General features: G+C 44.2%; 3 protein-coding genes and 2 non-coding genes across 10 annotated transcripts; 4 read left to right on the plus strand and 1 right to left on the minus strand.

Annotated features, from left to right (window-relative positions):
- Nucleotides 1-2: 2 nt before the first annotated feature.
- On the plus strand, nucleotides 3-9,025 carry LOC122048223 (protein tesmin/TSO1-like CXC 5). 3 transcript variants are annotated; one of them, XM_042609820.1, is made up of 9 exons: nucleotides 3-694; nucleotides 1,779-1,904; nucleotides 3,988-4,165; nucleotides 5,448-5,804; nucleotides 6,123-6,214; nucleotides 6,323-6,417; nucleotides 7,440-7,901; nucleotides 8,082-8,323; nucleotides 8,683-9,025. In XM_042609820.1, the coding sequence occupies exons 1-8, from the start codon at nucleotides 477-479 to the stop codon at nucleotides 8,285-8,287; spliced, it is 1,734 nt and encodes a 577-aa protein (XP_042465754.1). In that variant the 5' UTR covers nucleotides 3-476; the 3' UTR covers nucleotides 8,288-8,323; nucleotides 8,683-9,025. The 3 variants fall into 3 exon arrangements, with proteins under 3 accessions (XP_042465754.1, XP_042465759.1, XP_042465763.1); XM_042609825.1 differs by having other exon boundaries at nucleotides 5-694; nucleotides 8,088-8,323; XM_042609829.1 differs by having other exon boundaries at nucleotides 8-694; nucleotides 7,506-7,901.
- Nucleotides 9,014-11,053, minus strand: LOC122048252 (protein CURVATURE THYLAKOID 1C, chloroplastic-like). 3 transcript variants are annotated; one of them, XM_042609854.1, is made up of 6 exons: nucleotides 10,920-11,053; nucleotides 10,735-10,855; nucleotides 10,499-10,590; nucleotides 9,756-9,842; nucleotides 9,449-9,628; nucleotides 9,014-9,206 (listed from the first exon to the last, which is right to left on the minus strand). In XM_042609854.1, the coding sequence occupies exons 2-5, from the start codon at nucleotides 10,832-10,834 to the stop codon at nucleotides 9,458-9,460; spliced, it is 450 nt and encodes a 149-aa protein (XP_042465788.1). In that variant the 5' UTR covers nucleotides 10,835-10,855; nucleotides 10,920-11,053; the 3' UTR covers nucleotides 9,014-9,206; nucleotides 9,449-9,457. The 3 variants fall into 3 exon arrangements, with proteins under 3 accessions (XP_042465788.1, XP_042465793.1, XP_042465783.1); XM_042609859.1 differs by having other exon boundaries at nucleotides 9,449-9,486; nucleotides 9,566-9,628; nucleotides 10,735-10,973; XM_042609849.1 differs by having other exon boundaries at nucleotides 10,735-10,973.
- A 115-nt stretch (nucleotides 11,054-11,168) lies between these two features.
- Nucleotides 11,169-12,858, plus strand: LOC122048239 (probable protein ABIL5). Of its 2 annotated transcripts, none has more exons than XM_042609837.1 (6): nucleotides 11,169-11,612; nucleotides 11,682-11,764; nucleotides 11,864-12,011; nucleotides 12,140-12,239; nucleotides 12,411-12,481; nucleotides 12,584-12,858. In XM_042609837.1, exons 1-6 carry the CDS (start codon nucleotides 11,484-11,486, stop codon nucleotides 12,677-12,679), a joined length of 627 nt encoding a protein of 208 aa, XP_042465771.1. In that variant the 5' UTR covers nucleotides 11,169-11,483; the 3' UTR covers nucleotides 12,680-12,858. The 2 variants fall into 2 exon arrangements, with proteins under 2 accessions (XP_042465771.1, XP_042465776.1); XM_042609842.1 differs by having other exon boundaries at nucleotides 12,417-12,481.
- Nucleotides 12,859-13,317: 459 nt separating this feature from the next.
- TRNAY-GUA lies at nucleotides 13,318-13,402 on the plus strand. Its single transcript is given in 2 exon segments — nucleotides 13,318-13,354; nucleotides 13,367-13,402. It is a non-coding gene; the product is annotated as a tRNA-Tyr (tRNA).
- A 256-nt stretch (nucleotides 13,403-13,658) lies between these two features.
- TRNAV-AAC lies at nucleotides 13,659-13,732 on the plus strand. The gene has a single exon. It is a non-coding gene; the product is annotated as a tRNA-Val (tRNA).
- The last annotated feature ends 10,004 nt before the right edge of the window (nucleotides 13,733-23,736 follow it).

Consider the following 23,736-nt stretch of genomic DNA (forward strand, 5'->3'; position numbering starts at 1 on the left):
ACCTCGAATCCTATGAATTTAGACCGCTCGATCTCTACCGCTATCTTTGACCGTACGATCTGTCCCTACTTCGAGATCTGACCGTCCAATATTGGAATTTGATTTCAAAAGTAGAGAGGGAGAGAGAGAAAGAAGGAGAAAGGCATTCGCGTCTTCGTCGTCGCTCTCGTGCTCTATAGATTTCCAGCATCCGAACAATAAAAATCCCATCTTTATCTCCCTGCGATTTAGCCTCCCCGGCCCGCCGCCGCTTCTTGCGGCGGATCTCCTCCTCTCGACTGTCTCTCGGACTCTGGAGATTCCCGGAGACTAACTCCCCTCTTTGCCCCCTTTCCAGCTTTGGCTTCTTGGTCTAAGATGTGTTTGCTCTTCCCGACTTGGGGAGGGTTTTAGATACTTCGCTAAGGAGTACAATTGGGAAGGAATTATTCGGAGGGCTTGACGAATTGATCCTCAGATCGGCGTTACGAACGCCAATGGAGCAAATTGATCAACCTACGTCAACGTCGCCCGATGCCCCTCCTAGAAAACTCGTCCGCCAGCTGGATTTCACGGCCTCGGTCTATGGTGGAGGTTCCACTTCGGCGACAGTACCTGTGGCCTTTGATCCGTCGCAGTCACACTGGCTACCTCTGCACCCGCCGGCTTCTCTGCCCATGTCGCTTTCGTCAATTTCTTCGATTTCTGTATCCACGTGAGTTTTTCTTTTCTTAATTGTATTGATATTTGAATCATTTTCTGGATTTGATAGCTTCTTCAAATTTTAGGCTATTTTCCATTGCGTTAACTTTTTAAGCGTTTCGTAGTTTCTAGGTTTTTTTCTAGCTTCATACTTCACAGGACAGAAGACTTATGCCTTTTGCTTTGATTTTGCATCGTAATGAAAAATAAAATCTCTCAGGCTCCTTTATTTTAATGTAAATTTTGGAGAAAGCAACTTTTGTTAATAGATGTTTAAAATGAATAGTTGCTTTATTTCACTTGGAAGTAAAGAAGTTCATGAAATATCACATCAAAAGGACGAATTTTAAGTAAAAGATATGGGAATCTTTTATAAGAAACTCTTCCTATAGTTATTGATTGAATTACCTATAATAGACTATTTTTGAGTAATAGTGGACTGGGTTAATTTCTGTATGACAACCAAGATGGCTAGATCCATGAGCATTCTCTCACAGTGACCTTTGAAAGCTCAGTAGGATTCTAAATTCTAAAGCGCTTGATTAAAATGATTGTTGACTCTCACAATGACCTCTGAAAGCTCAATACTAGGGATCAAAACTCTAAAGTGATTGATTGAAATAAATTTTTTTTAGTCTTTATGTTTCAACCTTTATGTTCTTGTGAAAGTCATAATTTCTGGCACTTATTTTGTGCAGTGATTTCTTCTCTACCTATTTCTTCTCATTGGCAAAGTTCTCTTAAGCGTCACAATTTAGTTCTGAGAAATTCTGGTATCGTGGTTACATAGATATTTCTTATACTAGGGTTATGGATTGGTACTAAGAGTGAGTCTAGGCAAGCAGTTCTAATTTTAACAGCCTATACTGTATCATTGAAAAATGACTCATTTAGTAAGATTATAAGAGTAAATTCCTAAACCAAAATATATCAATTGAACATCCAATGATCTGTTTGCTATGTAATTTTAAAATTATATCAACTCTTGATACTTACCAATCACCATTCCCTTAAGGTTATCAGTGTTGAAGCTTTATCTATACATGACCTCTCTTATATTTTTAAATTTTAAAGACCCTTTCTTATCATCTTATCAGGGATCTCTGCAGAAAGCCACAATCACCCAAGTCAAGACAAGACACGCAACCAGTCTACAATACTAAAGATGGTACACCAACTAGAAAGAGGAATTGCAACTGCAAACATTCAAAATGCTTGAAACTGTAAGTTGAATTCTCATCGATATGCAAGTCCTGTCAAATTATTTCTTAGTCATGTTTGGGACCTATAAAACAATAAGTAAATGTATGCTAACTATTTGTGGTCAGTTACATGGATCTTATCATGCGGCAATATGGAAGGTGTTTCCCGAAAGTAGGAGTAATCCTCCCATTGCGTATTGGTACTTATCGGGTATAGAATAGATCCGCTTCTCTTTGTTCTTACGAACAGAATTTTTACCTTATTTTCAATGAAACGGAATAAATATTAACCTTTTCTCATACAAAATCTACTGAGAAGTTAGGTACATAGTATAGTCTTTTCCAATTCCAATACGATAAAATAAAGTGACATAGTGTCTAGTTTTTTTGTTTTTGTTGATAAAGGGGTATTTCCATGGGTTTGCCTTGGTATCGTGAAGCCTATGCTGTTAATATTACATGATTTCTTCACATTGAAAATCTGCTATTTGTTGTATGCTAATTCTTGGTTAGCATAATTATAATTATTTCCTTCTAGTAGTCCATACTCCATATTGCTATGCATTTGTAGACAACAGGTGTCAAATGGCATAAGATTGTGTTTTGGAAGGACAGCAAGGGGCTATTGTAGGACCGTTAGATTCGATAGAGGGGGGGTGAATATCGATTCGAAAAACAAGAGTATAAACGCAGCGGAAAAGTAAAATAGACACAATGGTTTTACTTCGTTCGGAGCCTGTGACGACTCCTACTCGAAGGCCCGTACTCCGTGAGTACTTTCGTTGGGCAATTCACTAGCAGTTCGAAATAATGATTACAAAAACCAGTACAATGAATGCTAATGAAAATGAAAAGCAAATACCGACAATAAAGACAAGAAAGGAGCGTAGTGTCGGAGCTTTGTTAGCGTCGCAGAAGTGCAGAGCAGTGGAAGACTTTTCTTTTCGTTGTTGTTCTGAAGCTCTCCTCTGACCCTTCTTTTATATGAGGCTCGGGGCGCCCTGGATGCCTTCCGGGCGCCCTGGTGAGACGTGGCAAGTCCAACCAGCGAGCTCCACGTGGCGACGCGCGATCAGGATGAAATTTCCCTCCCGGGCGCCCGGACCCTGTTTTCCCGCAGAATCCGTCCTGCAAGACAAACGTTAGTCCGGAGGCAAATTTACCCTGCAACACAGATTGTTAGCAAAAGCAAAGTGAGTATGAATTAGCAAAAATAGTATGACTTAGATTCCGTCTTTCCGAGACCGGAATCTAGTCACGATCTCGACTTAGATATCCGAAATGGATCTAAGCCGGATCGACGCCTAATGTTCCCTTCCCGGGAACGCGTCCTCGTAGTCACTCCCCTCCAGTGACTTACCTTACTTACCTGCCAGACGTCCGGTCAGTCCTTCGACCCGTCTGGACTTCTCGTCAGCTATCCGGTCAGCCCGTCGACCTAGCTGGACTTCTCGCCAAGCGTCCGGTCAGCCCGTCGACCCGCTTGGACTTCTCGCCAGCTATCCGGTCAGCCCGTCGACCTAGCTGGACTTCGTGCCAGACATCCGGTCAGCCCGTCGACCTGTCTGGACTTCTCCTGCACACTCGATCAAAGTGTCAGACAACAACAAAACTAACTTAACCTATTTGTCATTCATCAAAACCTGGGTTAAATCGTTAGTGCTAACCGCACCAACAGCTATGAATTTTTTGGATCAATTATAGGCATTAACTGGAGCCAGTTTTTTTTTTTTTTAACCTCTTGCCATTGTCCTCACGAGGATTAGCTAAAGTAGCTAAACCATCATCTTAGCTGGAGTTGCCTCACTAGTCATGTATTAGTGTGAAGATTTTAAAGGTCATAGGTATTTTAGCTTTGTTTTTTTCCCACTTTTTTTGACTTGTCTTCTGTGTTAAGAAGTCTTCTGGAACTTTTTTAAGTCACTTAAACAGTTGGAGTGACAGTTGCAGGAATATGCAAAAATTAGTAGTTACTTCGAAGAATCTAGGTTGTCTTTCTTAGAGTTCAACTTAATTTTGTAATTAATTGCTTGATCATATAATTGTGGTCTAATATCTCTTTTCCAAATTTGTCATTGTTCTTATTGTTCACTATTTCGTGTAGGTATTGTGAGTGTTTTGCATCTGGAGTTTATTGTGATGGCTGCAACTGTACAAACTGCTGTAATAATGTTGAGAATGAAACTGTTAGGCATGAGGCTGTTGAAGCTATTCTAGAGCGCAATCCTAATGCCTTTAGGCCTAAGATTGGTAGTAGCCCATATGCACTTCGAGATAATAGGGTAAGTACTTTGATATGTCGATTATTTCAGTTTAGATACTTCAACTGAGATGTTTTGAGGTTTGGGATCTTCATATGTGATTGACCTTCTAGAGTTCTGGTAATGACCGTGGAAATCGTTCTACATTCAGTCTATAATGTTATTAGTTCCTTTTGATTCAATTGTCAAATGTTTTATTTATTCAATTGTTGTGCGTTTCTCAGCATTATGAAATAGTAAGTCAAAGGCCCAGCATGAATTTATTTGCAATGCTAAATCAATCACAGGATGAGATGAAATGAAGACAAGAAAAGAGGTCAAAGAAGTGAGTCATAATATACAAACAAAAAACAGGAGAAAATCAAGGTGAAAAAGGAAGGTGTGGTCTACGGACCGCCTTCTCTTTGTTGGTCTCAGTTTGGACTCATATGCTTCACTTCATTGAAGTAGAGAAGAATATAATGGTCCATGTTTGTGTTAGATACTAAACTTAAATCAGGCCACAATGACATTGCTCATAGCCATCTCTCCCAATTATTTGTTAAAATAAAACTCCATACTTGTAGGAGTAGAAATATGTACCATTTAGCCAAAGCACTGTACTAGTGAAAGTTAAATCCATCCAATAATGAGCTTAATTGAGAGAGAGGATAGAGAGTAATTTTTTTCCCAGTGATCATCCAATTTTTGAATAAGGCTTCTACGATACTTGGTTATACTGCATCAGGCAAATAAATGAATCCTCTCATGTAGGTTTTCCACTGAGATTTGTTACTAGTTTGTGTATTTGTCCGATTCATGGGATTTTCCTTTTCCATTCAAATTGAATGGCAAAAGGAGACCATTTATTGTACAAATATTCCTCTTTCAGAAGCTAATCAATTAGGGTTGACGGTATAAGGGATTAAAGTGACTAAAGCAGTTTCTAGTTGATTACATAAAGAGAAATTTAATGGATTTGTTACTAGTAATGTGGCCATAAAGTTCAATGGAGGGATAGTATCCATGTAATCACCCCTAAATAGCTGGGACTAACCTGCTTGACAATGATAGCATGCACATAATCATTGTCTTTTGAACTTTTACATTCCTGACAGGCTGACACGGTTTCAATGAACAAGAGACCGAGCCAATCAAATAATGACACTAGTGCTTGGCTATCCTGTGTAATGATCACATTTTATTATAAGATTCATATTAGCTACACTTGGAATGAGAAGCTACAATTGTCATTCTGAGCAAAGATTTTCTTTATCACTTGTTTGTTAAATACTAACATCATTAATATCATGATATATGATAGGATGAATCAGTAGAACCTCCTTTGGTAGGACGGCACAATAAAGGATGTCACTGTAAGAAATCTGGGTGCCTCAAGAGATATTGTGAGTGTTTTCAAGCCAATATTCTCTGCTCTGATAATTGCAAATGTATGGATTGTAAGAACTTTGAGGGAAGTGGAGAGAGGAAAGCTCTATTTCGTGGTGATCATGGAAGTGCACTTTACATGCAACAGACAACCAATGATAGACAAAATGAGGATATTGGTGCTCCCTTATTACTTTCTCCTTCAGCATCTAAGAAAAGGAAAAATCAGGACCGATTATTTTCTACATCATCAAAGGATCAGCCCGCTAAAAGTCTTGCACCCGTGGTACAGGTAATTTTCTGATTTTGTAGACGTCCATATTGTTCTTTTACATGGGTAAAATCAAATCTGGATTAAATAATGGGACAAAGTTTTAATATTCTCATTTTGCATGTATCTGTATGTTGTTGCCTGTAGAAGGGTCAATATCAGTTTCTTTGTTGCAAGGGATCTGTGAACTTTGAATTTCCTCTTTTAAGCACTGAAAAAGAAATGAAATCATTATTATCACACTTATATTTGCCTATAGCCTACTTGACAAATGAGTGCTGGAGAAGAGAATTTGTATGCTTGATGTTGATATCACTGAATCTATTTTCTACTTATCAGGCTAAGAGGTCTGCACAGCTTCAGTCTTCTACTTCCATTCCTGTAGCTAGTTCTGTTGCTGCTCCAGTGGCATCTAATAAGGTTACATATAGGTATGGAACTATTTTCCAATAGTATAAAGTTTTCTTTAATGTTGTCAATATACATATGTGATTGTTGTATAATAACTTTTAAGATCTAGTTTTGATTTGCCATCCCAGGTCTCTTCTGGCAGATGTAATCCAACCAGAGCATGCTAGGGATCTGTGTAAGGTTTTGGTGGTGATGTCTGAAGAGGTTGCCAAAAAGATTGCTGGTAAGATTGATGCTATACAGATAAAATCTTAGATAAGTAATCTAGTGCTGCCATATAAATTTCATAGGATGTGTTAACTAATCTGTTAAAATGAATTAAGTAGGCAATCAACATAAGGATTCATTCTTTTTGTTCTTCACAATCCTAACTCCTAATAATCTGGTCATTCATGTGCTTAATGCTTCTATTTACAGGGGCATTAGATCAGCATAATTCTCTATTGGTCCCAACTTGCAACTTTCTTTATTTCTTTTACAGATTTATGAAAAGCATTCCGTACCATGTATTCTCTAAATGTTCTCCTGTCATAAATTTGCGCTATGAAAATCCTTACATAATGAAAGTAAAGCAGGCTATATTTGAAATAAACTGGTGCAATAAAGTAAATCAGTTCAGATCTAAAATTACAATTGTATTTGTTTCTACTCAGTCTAGAACAAAATCTTATTTATTCTTATTTCGACAATTCTCAATGCACCTTGTTTACTTTGCTCAATTTATGGGGCAAGGTTATTGTAAACTACAGCGTTTAGAAATGAACTCCCTATGGTTCTATTCGTTAGAGGCTTAAAGCAATAATAGACCTTTTTCCTAGTATATTCTCTTTTCTGATTGGGACACATGAATCTATCTTGCATCATGTAAAATGGTACCATAGCCCAACCTCAATCATGGCATCAGATCTACCTTGTGTTTGTTCTCCTTCGCTCTCAATTAACTTCTCTTGCTAGTTGCAAAAGGGAGTGTTGGTTCATAATTATATACAATACATAGGACGTAAAGTTAATTACCTCTTGTGAAAAAATTGAACTCTATAAAAATTAGATTTTTTTAAAATTATCTTGAGATATATGTGGTTAATTATTCTGAATTCCATGAATATTAGAAATTAAGCTACTTCTATTATAAAATTTTCCTTTGGCTGTTTAGGTAGTTGATTAATTCCTATTTGGTCAGAAATAATTTTTGCTAACCATTGATGGTGATTCTGTTCTCTAAATATTTTTGTTTCGTGTGTTGAGAAATGTGCAAATCATTAGCCTCTGAGAGGGTTGTTTTATTTATACACTCTCCATCAACTTCTTCAGAGAGACGAGTTCAAGAGTCGGCCGAGCAGGAAGGTCATGTTGAAAGTTTCCAGCACTCAGATAATGACAGCGATACAAGACAGAAAGATTCAGCTACGCAGAGCACTTTGGCAGACGAGTGTTCAAATGGAATTCCTATTAACCAACCTATCACCGAAGAAACTGGGTCTGAATGTGGGGAAGCAGAAAAGGGAGGAAGGGTTATGTCTCCTGGAACATTAGCGCTATTGTGTGATGAGCAAGACATGATTTTTGCAACGTCTCAAGCTACTGCCAAAGATCCAAGATCCTCCAGCAACCAGAGTACATCAGAGGTTTATGCTGAGCAAGAGCGGGCTGTACTGATTGAGTTCAGAGAATATCTCCTTAAGTTAGTCACCTATGGACGAAGGAAAGGTAAACATCTAGAAAAAAGTGATCTATTATCACCAGAAAAATGTGATCTGAGAAATACTTCCAATTGGTCAATCAGACTGTTTACTAATTATAATTTGGAAGTTTGTCATGTCTAATGAATGGTTAGCATAATTTATTTTGCCTATTCCAACTTTGTAACTAATACTTTCATTTGACTAGTTGCAGAAGAGAAATACACATCTTTGCCTTCTCAGTATGAAAAGCCTTGCCATATGGAATCGGCTCTCAATGGCATTGCTACAGCTTCAGTTCCACTAACTGTGGAGATAGCTCAGACAAGAAAAGTAGGTCTTCCTTATTCTAAATATCCACCACCAGTTGGATCGCAAATCATAGGAAATGGAGACATAAAAGCTGAGATGTAATCAATTGGGCAAAGCTAAACAATGCATTTCTCAGAGGTCATAACTGAATCCTGTAATTTTAATGCAGCAGATTCATGCTATTAGAAGCTTATATTTGGTTGATTAGGTAGATTCAATGCTTATTCTACATAGTATATTTATCCAATTTTAGCATCAGCTGTGGCATACCTGCCCAATTGCATCTTCTCCATAGAAAGATTACAGACTCTTTTCTTAAACACTTACAGATTGCTCTTATTTGTTGAATATTGATAAGTCTTCCTCTATTTAGTAATCGAGCCATGCAACTGGATAGTTTGATTCTAGCAGTGTACCAAACCCATTGTTTTGGTTGATATAAGATTTTATTGGTTTTTTTGTTGTCGTATATTAATATGTGATAATTCTAATAGCAGATAAACGCATGCCTCCTGGAACAAAACTTAGGTGTGGATCATGAAAAACAGATGCACTTGCCGTGAAAATGAAAGTTGATATTGAAGATAAAAGAGGCACACTGAGTATTGAAGGAGTGCATCAGGACAGTGATGCATTTACTGGCATCTTTAGAATTGTTATTTTTTTTTTATCACGAATTACAGATTCAATGAGATGTAGTTAAATTCAAAAAAACAATCCGGTATTTATTCATAACGAATAAGAAAACAAGTTGGGTTTATGAAGTTGAACTTTTACAGAGTTTTTTTTAGTTAGCATCAAGTGTACTTGTTGATGGATTCTGTGTCATGCATTTTTAAAATTCACATCAATATTAAGTGCTTATTCTGGTTTTTCAGTACACGATATCTCACTTATATTACAGACTGGGCTATATATACATTCTCAAATCCACTTTAAATTGCAGCAGATGTCTTTTGCAGCCTCTCACTTGCCAAGAACACTTGAAATTGCATCCTTAACAATTTTTGAAAATTCTTCCCTGAACAAGATCAATGCAACAAATGAGCAATGTAAGAAGATGAATCACAGTAACTCAAAAGATGTGCCAGCAAGAAGCGATAGAAATACAAGAGATTATATCTCTTGGTCAATCTGGCTAGTTTGCAAAGTTATCTTCGAGTGGCCTTAGAATTGCTTCAGTTGTTTATCATTATTACCAAGGATTTTCTCTTGGGGATTCTTTAACCAAGGAGTTAAAATCATGGTTGGAAACCTTCTCACCTGTCCGGTCTAAACAAAAGGTAGCGATAGATGAACCACTGTAAACATTGGAAGAATCGAAATGGTTAGACAAGTTTCAAGAAGCCAAAGTTTTAGCCCCAGACTTTGCAGACTCACCCAGGTGAATAGTAGGCCGATGACTTCGAAGACGATTGGTACCACAGGAAGCTTGTCGATAGCCTGCATGATTACTAGTCCAGATTAAAGAAAGAAACATCATCCAAGAGGGGCACACTAACTACTGCAGAAGGTGTGGAAAACCTCTTAGAATATTGTTCTAACTACAACATGATTTAGGTGCAGTTACCCCAACAAGATTACTAGAGGCCCAAACTGCAACAATTGCTGCAAACCCAAGACCAGCAACGCCAATTAGATTTTCCGAGCTGCTCCACTGAGTCAAGGAATCAGCAAGTTTTAGTTCAGAAAGCAACAACATCAGAGCCATAGATACATGAATCACCATATGAATCTAATTCATTCTTGTAATAGACTAATTTCCAAAGCCTCTTATTCTTTGATATTGTACGGGGAAGCAAGCCCCAATGAAGCAAAAGTAGGACCTTGGCAACAACTTCCACCATTCAAAGCCATTTGGACAATGAGGAACTAAACTATAGATGTTTGCCCTTTTGCATTGTTAGTGTATAATTTCTCATATCTTCATTCTTTTTGGCAGTTCTGAGGAGCTAACCTTCATGTGTGACACAGAGTGAAGGTGAATTTTCCCTTCCAATTGCTTATAAGAAAGGGCTTATATATGTTTCAGCATTGTCAAGGTAAGAGAATATAGATATACTGAACACTATAGCATAATTGGTTGATTTCCAGAAAATTCAGTGATAACCAGTACATCTATATTTCCTTTCCTTGAAAACTAGTTTCTGAACTATAGATATATAGAGAGAATATCTGCAGAGTCAATATAGGCATGGATCATGTTCATTTTAGTTACCATCATGCAGTGACTTTGCAATCCTGGTTAGGATGTTCTAGACAAAGGAATCATAATTAGCTCAGATGAATATACAAATTGAAACTGTGACTCACAGCATCTTGGACAGATTTCACAATGCTGCCGTCAGAAGTGTCAGAGTTATCTCCCACAGCCTTGGCAACAATAGACGTGCACCTCCCTCCACCTAATAGGAATTAAATCAAACACTAGAGATGCAAAAAATTGAGCAGAAAACCCAGATTGCTGCTTGTAAGCTACTTCAAAAATTGAGCAGAAATAATCAATTTCAAGCCGTGCGCACTCGGAGAAGAAGCAAGGATTCGAGTACCAGTGAACGTAGGGGATGGAAACCTTCGAGAAATTGCGGAAAGGGGACGAGTTGGAACCGGAAATAGAGATGGCGGCGTCACGGCAGTAGCAAAAGCCATTACTTCTCCACAAGCGAGAATCTAGAGATATGAAAAGGATCTATGACTATGAGAGATTGGTGGAAAAGATGGCTTGAATTGGTACCTCGTCTTTGAATTTTAGCAGCTCGAGCAGAAAAACTCGCTGCTTTTGTGCCTGTCCTTTTTAGTGGCGAAAACTAGCTCTTTTATCCGAAATATTGCAGATTGCTCCCTAAGTTTTTGGAGAATCTAGTTCACGTGAGCCACGCGTGTTATGGTGTCGGATGAAATTGTTCCTTCTCGACACAGACAGTCGCAGACAGTTCACAGGATAGAGCTGCTATATATGAAGCAACTGACAGCCATGAGTGACACAAGAGAACGATCAGTCGGCTAATGGTCACACCTGCGCCAGTGGACCTAACTTCGACTTTAGTTGTGCAACTGATTGACCTAAAAATTCGGTCGTCATGTCTAATTACTGCATAATGATTCGCCATTGCTGGATTACTGTGAGCTTTTTAACAAAGTGCTCCTTGTCTCCGGCTTCATTTAAGGTTATAGGCCTCACGGGATTCTACAATTTTTGTCTTCTTCTCGTCCTCCATCTCGTGCCTCCCTCGACTCTCAAAGCACTAAATCCTCAGTTCCCCACGCAGCCACTCTTCTTCCACCTCTGTGCACATCTATGGAGGAAGGCAAAGACGTGGAGCACTCCAGAGCAACAGCCAGCTCCGTAATGCCATTGCCTAAATCTCCATCCACACAGTATGAAGAGAATGGGAGAGAGGAGGAGGGCTTCCACAACGCTTTGCTGGTCTTACAACATCTCTATTTTTTTTTTCCTGCTAAATTAATTGTTTCTGCTACTAATTTCTCGTTGCAGGAGCTGAAAGACCTGCGGTCTCAGCTTCACCATGCGGCAGAACATTGTGAGCGTGCATTTTCCACAGCCCAGCAGAAGAAGATGTGAGCTGTTAATTTCTTCTTCCTTTCTTTTCTTTTCTTTTCTTTTCCCTGTATCAACAAACAATTTCGGGAGGTTGATGTGCATTAGTGTAAAATTAGGATTTTGGAGGGGACAAAGAGCTACATATGTGAAGCAGTTGTGGCAATAGTCGACCATTTAGGAACTGTCTCATCCAAACTCGAGCAGAGTCTCCTTGCAAATGCTGTGGTTAAGCAGACTGAACAAAGAATTGGTTGCTTGAAGCAGGTGAAGAAGTTTCTTCAATGGCAGACATTAATTTTAACACAGTAAACAATGATGGTGCCTGCCATTAACGCAAATGATATAATATTCTCATAGCTTATTAGAAACTGGAATTTCAAACTTATACGCAGAGAATCCTTGCTTGCCAACAATATGCCATGTGTCTTGAGCTGTGTAGCATGCAACTGGACATCAAATTCCCTCAACACCATCAGCATTATGTCTCACCAGGTACATGTTTGTTCTTCCAGTACTAGATTCTTCATGCAACGCTTAAAATATATATGCACAATGAAAAGGATGCCCTTTCAGTATCATAATTTAGGTGAAGCTTGCAGACACAAAATGAGGACCTACTTCGTTAATTTACAGATTACTTGATCTAATCTTAATGACATGCAGGAGCAGATTTTGCTAAGGCAATTCCAGTTCTTGCAAAACCTAGCAAACCAGCATGCAGATGCAAGACTGAGGTAAGAACCTAACCGACTGCCAAATTCTTCTTTAAGACGATAAAGACATTCTCCATTTCTTTTGAAAGGTTTTATATGTTTTCAAATTTTGAATACCTGCAGGATCTGCATGTGCTGGCCGGTGTCTATCAAAAGAAGAAGCCAAAGCAAGTGAACAACTTCTTGTCATTTATAGGAGTGAGTAAAAGAAAGATATAGGAATTAATTACATATGTTGTTGGGGTTGCCTTCGCTTCACTGCCTAGTTGTGTATAATGTATTGTAGCTACTTGGAGAACATCTGCTGAATGTATTTTCTGAGTGATGGTTGGTGAATTCATTAGCATGCAAAGAGAAATCAAGTCTTCATTTATAGAAAAGCATGTTCACTTTTCTTATATGACCTAATTCATATCAATCTTAATTCTTACAGTAAGGTTATACTGAAGCAATAGTTCTTGGCTAGGTAAATTGAATAATCAGTCAGTCCTATGGGAGTGCAGAGGAGCCCTATGTTTGCTAGGGTTGGTGATGTTTCGTTAATCTTGAGCTTGAAAATCTCATACCGAGGGCTATCATTTCAAGATACTACTGTTTTAAGTTTTCCAAAAATTTTAAAGAAGAGGAAAGAAAATTGGAAAGGTTTGGTAAAAATGGAGGAAAGAAGAAGAAATAGAGCTCTTGAAATTCTATTTGCGAATTTATAACTTGAAAAGAGATTGAAAATTATATAAATATAATATTATGTAATGTTATTTGAAGGGTGGGCATATCAAACGGGTCACGGGAATACTAGGTTTATAAAAAAAAATATTTTATAATTATATATTTAGAGAATTGAACGAAAAAGAAATGTACCGACCTTAGCTCAGTTGGTAGAGCGGAGGACTGTAGAGGTTGCAGATGATCCTTAGGTCGCTGGTTCGAATCCGGCAGGTCGGACGAATTTTAATTTTTTGTCAATAAAAAATGATTTGTTTAAATAATTTTGGACAAATAAAACTTAAAATTGGCAAAATTTTCTAACAAGAATTGTATTATTCTGAAGTTGTCGATTTGTTTATTTTTTTAAAAAAAAAATGAAAGTGATTTCAACGTGTATTAATAATATTATAAAATAAATCTCTCTATATTTGTCCATAAAATAACTTTCTGATTATAAGAACAAGAAATTTACGATGGTATATAGAGACAGTATGGTGTCGTGGTGTAGTTGGTTATCACGTCAGTCTAACACACTGAAGGTCTCCGGTTCGAGTCCGGGCGAAGCCAACATTTTTATCCATTCTACATTTCTACCTGTAACGATGGAAGTGCATAAATCCTTGCCGTTTATCTGTACCAGCGCGACTCTCAAAGCTGATGATCAAACGTATTCGTGATCATTACACGAACTTTAAATACTGTCATTTTATTCGTTTATCTGATCATTCAGTCAAATTCATTTATGTCCAACATTCCATCCACAAAAATGTTTATTTCCCATTAAGAATTTTTATTTTATTTGTCTTTGATAATTTAAGTGTTTAAATTCACATATATTGATGGGACTGCTAAGGCGGTAAATGAATTAAGCGTTTGTGAATAAGTTTAATATTCGGTTTGGTAAAAACTTATTTATATTTGTTCAATATACATAACATTAATTAAATAAATAAATTTGAACAGAACGTTAAGCTAAACAAACAAGTTTGAACATATATGTGTTCAGTTCGTTAATGTTCATGAACAATGTTTGTGAACAACGTTCATGAACAATGTTCACGAATAATATTTATTAATAAAAATTTTTCAATATTGATCCTATCTGAGCGCTGAGTCGATGGACGCTGGGGGCGTGGCGCTCTCCGCTATCCTCTGATGATGGTGTAGACCTCCGGTGAACCTGCAAAGAAGCCGAGCCGGGAGGGGTTTCCCGGCGACGACCCTCCGACGCTCAAGTCAGGAAATAAAGAAGAAGAGGAGCAAAGTAACGCTACTGTGGCTACAGTGATGAGAATCGCATACCTCCGTCGAAGTCTGGGAGTCCTTTATAGAACCCCGGGGAGGCGCGGGCACGCTTCCCCAAATATACCTCAGTAGGGTTGTGTCAGAAAAGCATGCCTGACGTCATTCCGCAATCGTCCGAGCATATCCCTGACGTGACGGTGGAAACTTCCACCGTACGATACTCTGTCCGCTCCGGCCGCTGACCATGCTGTTTGTCGACGGCAGGTTTCTCAAGGAGGATGTTACCAGCGGTCCCTTCTGTCCCTTTGTGCCTCTTGCCTAGAGCTGTCAGACGGGCCAACCCGTGGAGGGGCGGGTCGGCCCGTGGCGGGCTAACCATTTGGCGGGGCGGGGCGGACCAACCTGCCAACTTAGCGGGTTGGGAAATTTCCAACCCAACCCATTCTAAGACGGGTTGCGGGTTTGGCGGGCCAACCCGCGGGCCTATCAAAAATTTTTAAAAAAATTAAAAAATATTTCATATCCTCAACATTTTACTTCGAAAAAGTTTTCTACAATTAAATATATACATTAACATGTATTTTAAATATAAATGAATACAAACGAGTACTTATGTTGGATGAAAAGTACTATTTTTATTTCAAAATTATAACAAAGAAAGATAATAAATTGACCTAAAACTTAGCTTACATGTGTTTTTCAACCCACGGGCTAACCCAAGCCCGAGCGGGCCAACCCGCGCGAGTCGCGGGCCTAGGCGGGTCGGCCCACGGCGGACTTGGGTTGATAAAATTCCAACCCAACCCGCTTAAATTATTTAGCGGGGCGGGCCCAACCCAAATTGACGGCTCTACTCTTGCCTGTTCCCGGGCCGAGCGGACCGGTCGCTCGGCGCTCATGGCCTCCGGGAATGCGCATACATCGGACCGGGCGGGGAAGCCCTGCTCATGTGCTCGGATGGGATTGCGCCTTATTGTCCTGTGTCTCGGCCGAGCGGCTTGTCCGCTCGGCCCAGAGACTCTTTTACCTTGAGCATCGGAAACTCGACCCCTGGTCGGGTTATCTTTCGTCCGGCCTGGGAGACCCCTGGCCGAATGTTCGGTCGGCCGGATGCTTGGTCGGCCTGCCAGTCCGCTCGGCATGACCTCTGTCTGCTCGGCACGACCTTGGGGTTGACCCTCTTGACTATTGACCTCCAAGTGTCGTTGACCTCCCGCCAACGAGGGTCCCCTGTCCTTACCACCGGATCACATGCCTCCCCCTCAAATCTAGTCGAAGGAGGCGCTAAGTCTGACTAACTGGACTATGAGTTTGGCCAAGCGATAGTCATCCTGCTACTCCTGAAAGTGTACCTCCGCTCGACCACTATGGGGTCGAATAGCGCTGGTCGGCTAATTGCCGAGGGCTGCCCAACTGGCCTGTCAATGGCCTGTGATGATGTTCGCGGGATCTTTCCGGAATGCGTGCAAATCTCCGCCATTATGGTTGAGCACGCGGGTTCTGCCTCGTGATGGGGCTCATTAAATGCCTCTGACCGAGTGCCAAGTGGCACTGTTGACGTCATCGTACGACCGCTGCCTTATGCCCGATGCGACGTTTATCGGTTTGAAATGGACGGTTGGATGCGGGCCTCGGGTTATGTGACCTGCATCCGATGGCTCGGGCGGATCGAGCCCATCCTTATAAAGCTCTTGTCGCCTTCTTCCGCCGCACTTTCGCCGTCGCGTGCTCAGAAGCCTTTTCCTGCGCTCCTTGCTCCGGTGACCTCGTTCCTCAACACTCCGGCGACCCCTTGCCCTCTTCTTTCGATCCTCATCTTTTCTGTAAGGTTCTCTGCCTTTCTCCCTTCGGTTCTCGTGTTTTCTTTGCGTTCCTTGCCGCGTTCTTGCCTTTCGGTCACTGTTCCGTTCGTCTTCCCTGAGCCTTTGCGTTTTCTTCCGATCTCTGCTTCGGTTCGACATGAAGCTGAGAGCCTGATAAACGCTTTTGACATCCCTTCTGATTTCAAACTGATTTTACCCTCGCCTTCCGCTCGGCCGCACAAACCTCCGCGCGGCGCTTTTTGTCTTTTCCGCGACCAATTCACAGCCGATCTGCGGTTTCCTCTCCACCCCTTCATCGTTGAAGTTTGCAACTTCTTTGGCATTCCGCTCGCCCAGTTGGTTCCCAACACTTTTCGCCTTCTATGCGGAGTTGTGGTCTTATTTAAGATACACAAAATTCCCCTCCGCGCCGGAGGTCTTCTATTATTTCAACTATCCCAAGCAGTCCGAGCCGGACACTTATCTGTTTCAGGCTCGGCCCAGTTTAGTCTTTTTTGATAAACTGCCATCTTCCAACAAACATTGGAAAGAGTACTACTTTTTTCTTCGTATCCCCGGCCGGCTTCTTTTTCCGGACCAAATGGCAGGTCGAACCGCCCACCTCCCCCGAACTGAAGAGGTATAAAACCCGACCGGATTATATTCAGGCAGCCAATATGCTCGCCGGTCTGAAGCTCGACATCAACAAGTTTCTTCCTGAAGGCGTGATGTATATGTTTGGCTTGAGTCCGAGCCGGACCCCCCTCCCGAGCAGCTTTGGTAAGAAATTTACTTGTGCATTTGCCTTGAATTCTAACTGATTTTCTTCCCCTTTCCTCGCAGCGAACATCGTAATGGAGTCTGTGATGTTCGGGATCTTGAAGAGAAAAGCGGCGGTGCTCGAGGCGGTCGCTGCCAAGGAAATGGAGCAGTTGGGCCTCGCCTCGGTCGACTCTCACGAGGGTGAGAGCAAGGCAAATGCAGGGGAGTTGGCCACTCAGGCTTCGCCTGCGGAAGCGACGGGTGGTGCAACTTCTAGTCGGGAGCCGACCGTTCGGGAGGTGGGCTCCGATCCGGAGGACGAGCTCCCACTCAACCAGAAGCGACGGCGTGTTGAGATGCCCCTCCGTTCGGCCACCTCCGTAGTGCAAGCGTCCGAGCGGACGGGCACCGCATCTCCTCGCAGCAAAGAGCCATCGGTCTAGGCGCTCTCCTCCGACCGGACCCCCTCCCAACTGGATCCGCCTGCGGACCCCATCGAAGCGGTGTCGGTCAGCTCTCTTCCTCCTGTACCCCGCCGAGTCCGCCGCTCGGGCATTCTGTCCTCGATGTCCAGCCCGGCCTCCGATCCCTCGGCGTCCGCTCACACGACTCCGGGTCGACGCCGCACTATTAAGGCCACCCTACACCTCCCCACTGAGGCATTTATGGCCGAGTCAGATCAGCCGACGACTCCTGAACACATGATCACTATCAAGGGGCCCCTTGCTATGATGTGGGCGGACACCCGGGCCCGTGTTGCCATGATACCGCTCGACAAACTGGCTGACAGCCACATGCAGCAATCCACAGGGGTAAGCCTCATTTCTGCTCTTTTATGTAGTCTTCCCGGTCGACATTTTAACACTCCTGCGTACATCAGAGATGGGTGGAAGACATCGCTATCTCCAACCGCTTGGCCATGGTGGAGGAGGAGCTTAAGAGACTGAAGAGTCCGAGCGGCCCGTCTTCTTCTCAAAGCCCGTCATATGCCAAGCTGCAGAAGGAGCTTACGAAGACCAAGGACCTGCTGGAGACCGAGCGGAAGAAGACGACCGACCAGGCATACATGCTGGCCCAGCTCGAACAGCAGGTCAAAACTTATGACCGCAAGATAGAACTCGCAACCACTCGGAAAAATATCGCTATCGCCGATCTGAAAGCGAAGAATGTGGAGGCCCGTGCCCTGGAACAGCGGATAAAGGAGTTGGCAGATCTTCTGGACCGCGAGAAGAAGGGTCGTTCGGTCGAGGCGACGGCTCTCAAGGACGATTTGAAGGCCATGCAAGAGGCTCTCGACGCTTCCCGCGCCGCCTTCGAGGAGTACCAGGAGGCGGAGCCAGGCCATGTCGCCACCTTGAGGCAAAAGTACATCCGCTCGGCGGAATTTGCTGAGAAGGTCTGCGACCGGATGGTCATTGCCTTCGAGTTGGCCATCACCGCCACGGGGGACTATCTGAAGTCCAAGGGTCAGCTTCCCGAATCCGTGGTCATCCCTGCTACGATGCATGCGACGCTTCTCACCACCATTCCGAAGCATGTTTTCGATTATCTTGAATGAAGTGTTTTCTGTAATTCTCCCGATCGGCGAACTTATAAATGTAACTTTGGAATGTCAATTTTTGCTCTGTTAGCCTTCCGCGAAGTGTTTCTTGTAACTGCACCACTCGGTCGAACGACCTTCATTCCGCATGGAACTTCTGTTAGTTTTTCGTTGAAGTGTTTTTCCTAACTGCGCCGCTCGGTCGAACGACCTTCCATTCCGTTAGCTTTTCGCTGGTCGGCGCTGGTAGGCGCACGCCATTGTTTTCTCCTTGTCCTTAGGATCAAGGCTTGCTGATCATCGACCCTAGACGTTGGGCCTCAGTATATTTGCGCGACGCAGTCCCATCCGGGGGTTTATAGTTGCCGGTTCTACTCTAGAGTTTAACGTCGCCGCTCGACGGTCTTTGAGCGTACTATTTATGGTCGTCGCTTCAACCCTAGAATTTAACGTCGTCGCTCGACGGTCTTCCGACCGGGGGGTTTATAGTCGCCAGTTCGACTCAAGAGTTTAACGTCGCCGCTCGACGGTCTTCCGACCGGGGGGTTTATAGTCGCCCGTTTGACTCTAGAGTTTAACGTCGCCGCTCGACGGTCTTTGAGCGGGTTATTTATGATCGCCGCTTTGACCCTAGAGTTTAACGTCGCCGCTCGACGGTCTTTCGACCGGGGGGTTTATAGTCGCCGGTTCGACTCTAGATTTTAACGTCGTCATTCGACGGTCTTCCAATCGGGGGATTTATAGTCGCCGGTTCGACTCTAGGGTTTAACATCGCCGCTCGACGGTCTTCCGACTGGGGGGTTTATAGTCGCCGGTTCGACTCTAGAGTTTAACGTCGCCGCTCGACTGTCTTTGAGCGGGCTATTTATGGTCGCCGCTTCGACCCGAGAGTTTAACGTCGCCGCTCGACGGTCTTCCGACCGGGGGTTTTATAGTCACCGGTTCGACTCTAGAGTTTAACATCGCCGCTCGACAGTCTTCCGACCGGGGAGTTTATAGTCGCCGGTTCGACTCTAGAGTTTAACGTCGCCACTCGACGGTCTTTGAGCGGGCTATTTATGGTCGCCGCTTTGACCCTAGAGTTTAACGTCGCCGCTCGACGGTCTTCCAATCGGGGGGTTTTATAGTCGCCGGTTCGACTCTAGAGTTTAACGTCGTCGCTCGAAGTGACTTGATTAGTATATCATCTACGTAGACTTCCAGGTTGCGCCCAATCTGCTCCCGGAACACTTTGTTCATTAGCCGCTGGTATGTGGATCCAGTGTTTTTTTGTCCGAACGACATCACGTTGTAACAGTAAGTGTCGTCCGCAGTAACGAAGCTCACTTTGTCTTGATATTTCCGGGCGAGTGGCACTTGGTGGTAGCCCTGATATGCATCCAACATGCATATCAGCTCCCATCCAGCAGTAGAGTCTACCAGTTGGTCGATTCGGGGTAGTGGATAAAAATCCTTCGGGCATGCCTTATTTAAATCTCGGAAATCGATGCAGACTCTTCATTTGCTGCCTGACTTGGAGACCACCACCACATTGGCGAGCCAGCTCGGGAATTACACCTCCCGTATGTGGTCGGCCTCCAGAAGTTTCTCAACTTCAGCTCGGATGATAACATTCTGTTCGGCGCTGAAGTCCCTCTTCCTCTGCTTCACCAGTCGAGCGTCCGGTCGGATGTGGAGTTCATGCTGCGCTACGCTCGGTGAGACCCCTGACATCTCGTGGGTCGACCAGGCGAAGACGTCGCAGTTTTGCTGGAGACATCTGATCAGCTTCTCCTTCTGGCTCGGCTCCAGGTCGGATGCGACGAACGTAGTGGCATCCGGTCGGACAGGGTGGATCTTTACCTCCTCCTTTTCTTCGTAAACTAAAGAAGGTGGCTTTTCGGTTATAGCATTTACCTCGACGCGTGGTGCCTTCCGGGCGGCCTTGGCCTCGAATCGGACCATCTCTACATAACAGCGCGGGGCGACTAGCTGATCACCTCGGACTTCTCCCACCTGATCTTCCACGGGGAATTTGACCTTTTGGCAAAATGTGGAGACGACCGCTCGGAACTCGTTGAGAGTCGGTCGCCCCAAGATCACATTGTACGTGGAGGGAGCGTCGACTATAATGAAGTTAGCAGCCCGCGTTCTTCTGAGCGGTTCCTCTCCCAGCGAGATAGCCAGCCGGACCTGTCCGACCGGCAAAACTTCATTACCGGTGAACCCGTAGAGGGGGATTGTCATCGACAGCAACTCGGCTCGGTCGATTTGCAATTGGTCAAAGGCCTTCTGGAAGATTATGTTGACCGAGTTGCCTGTATCAATAAAGATGCGGTGAATAGTGTAGTTAGCTATTACCGCTCGGATGATGAGGGTGTCATCATGCGGGACTTCGACTCCCTCGAGGTCCCTAGGCCCAAAACTGATCTCGGGTCCGCTCGCCCGCTCCTGACAGCAACCGGCCGCGTGGATCCCGAGCTGCCTTGCATGCGCCTTCCTTGCCCTGTTGGAGTCGCCTCCGGTCGGCCCTCCGGCGATGATGTTGATTTCACCCCTCGACGCATTGCCTATATTCTCCTCCTCCCGAGCGGATGGTCGGGGTCGTTCATGCGTTTATGTTTCCGCTCGGGAGATCTCCTTTCTGTACGTCGGCCAAGACTTTGGTGTTGATGTCGTCAATTCGGCAAAGGTGATCTACGACGATAGCTCCTTGGCGTAGGATGAGCGATTGGGGGGGGGGGGGGGGGGGCTCGAACAGTCACGGGTGTTGTGAGTTGCTGACTAATGGAGCGAACAAAACATGGGAGTCCATATCTTCCCTTTCGGTTTAGGCCGATCGACCGCTACTTGTTGGACGGCGTTCGACCTCTGATGAGGACGAGCTACCTTTGCGCGGGGTCCTCTCGGTGGTTGATAATTGGAAAGCGGCTTCCGCTCGGCATGAGCTGGTGGCTCGGATGGTGCTTCCTTTTTCCTCGCCATCTGAGCTTCCTCCACTTTGATGTACTTGTTGGCCTTGTTCAACATGTGGTCGTAGCTGTGAGGCGGCTTTCTGATGAGCGAACGAAAGAAATCACCGTCCACAAGCCCCTGTGTGAACGCGTTCATCATAGTTTCTGAAGTGACCATTGGGATATCCATGGCCACCTGGTTGAAACGCTGGATGTAGACTCGGAGCGACTCCTTTGAGCCTTGTTTGATGACGAACAGACTAACGCTGGTCTTTTGGTAGCGCCTGTTGTTCGTGAAGTGATGGAGGAAGGTCGTGCGGAACTCTTTGAAGTTCGTGATGGATCCGTTCGGTAGCCTTCGGAACCATCGTTGTGCCGATCCAGAAAGGGTAGTGAGGAACACCCGACACTTCACACCATCTGTATATCGATGCAAAGTGGCTGTGTTGTCGAACTTACCCAGATGGTAGTCCGGGTCGGTGGTCCCGTTGTATTCCCCGATCGGCGAGGGCGCGTAATGCATTGGTAGTGGGTCGCGCAGGATGACCTCGGAGAGTTACCTATTGATCCGCTCGGGGGATGAGTCTGTCCGTGGCGCCTTGCCCTTCCTTGCGTCGCATAGAGGCGCCTCATCGGACGAAGAGCCCCGGTCGAGGTTGGCTTGCGCGACTTCCGAGGGCGTTTGGAACAGAGCCCTATGGAAAGGTATAGGGGCGGGGCGGTGCTTCCACCTGAGTGTCAGTCGGACCTTTGTTTTGCCCCCATATCGAGAGTTGTTCCGGTCGGTCCTCTGGGGATGCCTTGCCGCCCGACGCGGAAGTCGCCTGCTGTGTCATTCGCTCGATTTGAGCTTTCTGCTGTTGCTCCACAATCTTCGCAACTCGCGCTTGGATGAGTGTGTCGAGCTCTTCGAGGGAGAGTGTCACCATGAGTTGGCGTCCAGCTTCTTCCATCTTCTCTGCTCGGATTCAGGTGTCTTCCCACAGACGGCGCCAATTTGATCCTGTTCGAGCACTGAGTCGATGGACGCTGGGGACGTGGCGCTCTCCGTTATCCTCTGATGATGGTGTAGACCTCAGGCGAACCTGCAAAGAAGCCGAGTCGGGAGGGGTTTCCCGGCGACGACCCTCCAACGCTCAAGTCAGGCAATGTAGAAGAAGAGGAGCAAAGTAACGCTACTGTGGCTACAGTGATGAGAATCGCATAACTCCGTCGAAGTCTGGGGTCCTTATATAGGACCCCGGGGAGGCACGGGCACGCTTCTCGATGCGTGCACGCTTCCCCAAACATACCTCAGTAGGGTTGTGTCAGAAAAGCATGCCTGACGTCATTCCGCAATCGTCCGAGCATATCCCTGACGTTACGGAGGAAACTTCCACCGTACGATACTCTGTCCGCTCCTGCCGCCGACCATGCTATTTGTCGGCGGCAGGTGTCTCGAGGAGGATGTTACCAGCGGTCCCTTCTGTCCCTTTGCGACTCTTGCCTGTTCCCGGGTCGAGCGGACTGGTCGCTCGACGCTCATGGCCTCCGGGAATGCGCATACCACGGACCGGGCGAGGAAGCCCTGCTCATGTGCTCGGATGGGATTGCGCCTTATTGTCCTGTGTCTCGGCCGAGCAGCCTGTCCGCTCGGCCCAGAGACTCTTTTACCTTGAGCATCGGAAACCCGACCCCTGGTCGGGCTGTCTTTCGTTCGGCCTGGGAGACCCCTGGCCGGATGCTTGGTCGGCCTGCCAGTCCGTTCGGCATGACCTCTGTCCGCTCGGCACGACTTTGGAGCTGACCCTCTTGACCATTGACCTCCACGTGTTGTTGACCTCCCGCCAACGAGGGTCCCCCGTCCTTACCACCGGATCAAATATGTTAAATAAAATAAAATAAAATAAATAAATTTAAATTATCAAACTCAATAACCAATCAAAAAATTAAAAGTTTCAAACAATTAAATAAGTTTGAATTGAGAACTTGATAACATCTAAATGAATCAAGCTCGAACTAAGCACAAGTCAAGTTTGAATTGAGAGCTTGATAACATCTAAACGAATCAAGCTCAAGCCAAATTTCAAACAAATTCTAGCTCATGAAAAATAAATCAAACCAACTTTGAATACTTATTTCAAAAGTTTAATTCATTTTAAGCTCGACTCAACTTGATTTGATTATCTCATCAAATATTTAAACATCTCAAAATTCGACTAGACTTATTTACCGTCCTCGGGACTGCCACAAAAGTCTAAAAGAAATCCCAACTACAATTAAATAATAATCTTCCTGTGCCCTTCCACG

The sequence above is a fragment of the Zingiber officinale genome, chromosome 1B (assembly GCF_018446385.1).
Source record: "Zingiber officinale cultivar Zhangliang chromosome 1B, Zo_v1.1, whole genome shotgun sequence".
NCBI classification, from domain to species: domain Eukaryota; kingdom Viridiplantae; phylum Streptophyta; class Magnoliopsida; order Zingiberales; family Zingiberaceae; genus Zingiber; species Zingiber officinale.

Bases quoted from the DNA above. Each gene is read 5' to 3' on its own strand.
- LOC122048223 (XM_042609820.1), top strand. From the start codon at position 477: ATGGAGCAAATTGATCAACCTACGTCAACGTCGCCCGATGCCCCTCCT. The intron at 1,905-3,987 runs GTAAGTTGAATT...TATTTCGTGTAG, and splicing joins CATTCAAAATGCTTGAAACT to GTATTGTGAGTGTTTTGCAT. The intron at 6,215-6,322 runs GTATGGAACTAT...TTGCCATCCCAG, and splicing joins TCTAATAAGGTTACATATAG to GTCTCTTCTGGCAGATGTAA.
- LOC122048252 (XM_042609854.1), bottom strand. From the start codon at position 10,834: ATGGCTTTTGCTACTGCCGTGACGCCGCCATCTCTATTTCCGGTTCCA. The intron at 9,843-10,498 runs GTGAGTCACAGT...TCCTTGACTCAG, and splicing joins TGAAATCTGTCCAAGATGCT to TGGAGCAGCTCGGAAAATCT. The intron at 9,629-9,755 runs GTAACTGCACCT...GTAATCATGCAG, and splicing joins CCTCTAGTAATCTTGTTGGG to GCTATCGACAAGCTTCCTGT.
- LOC122048239 (XM_042609837.1), top strand. From the start codon at position 11,484: ATGGAGGAAGGCAAAGACGTGGAGCACTCCAGAGCAACAGCCAGCTCC. The intron at 12,240-12,410 runs GTACATGTTTGT...AATGACATGCAG, and splicing joins TCAGCATTATGTCTCACCAG to GAGCAGATTTTGCTAAGGCA. The intron at 12,482-12,583 runs GTAAGAACCTAA...GAATACCTGCAG, and splicing joins CATGCAGATGCAAGACTGAG to GATCTGCATGTGCTGGCCGG.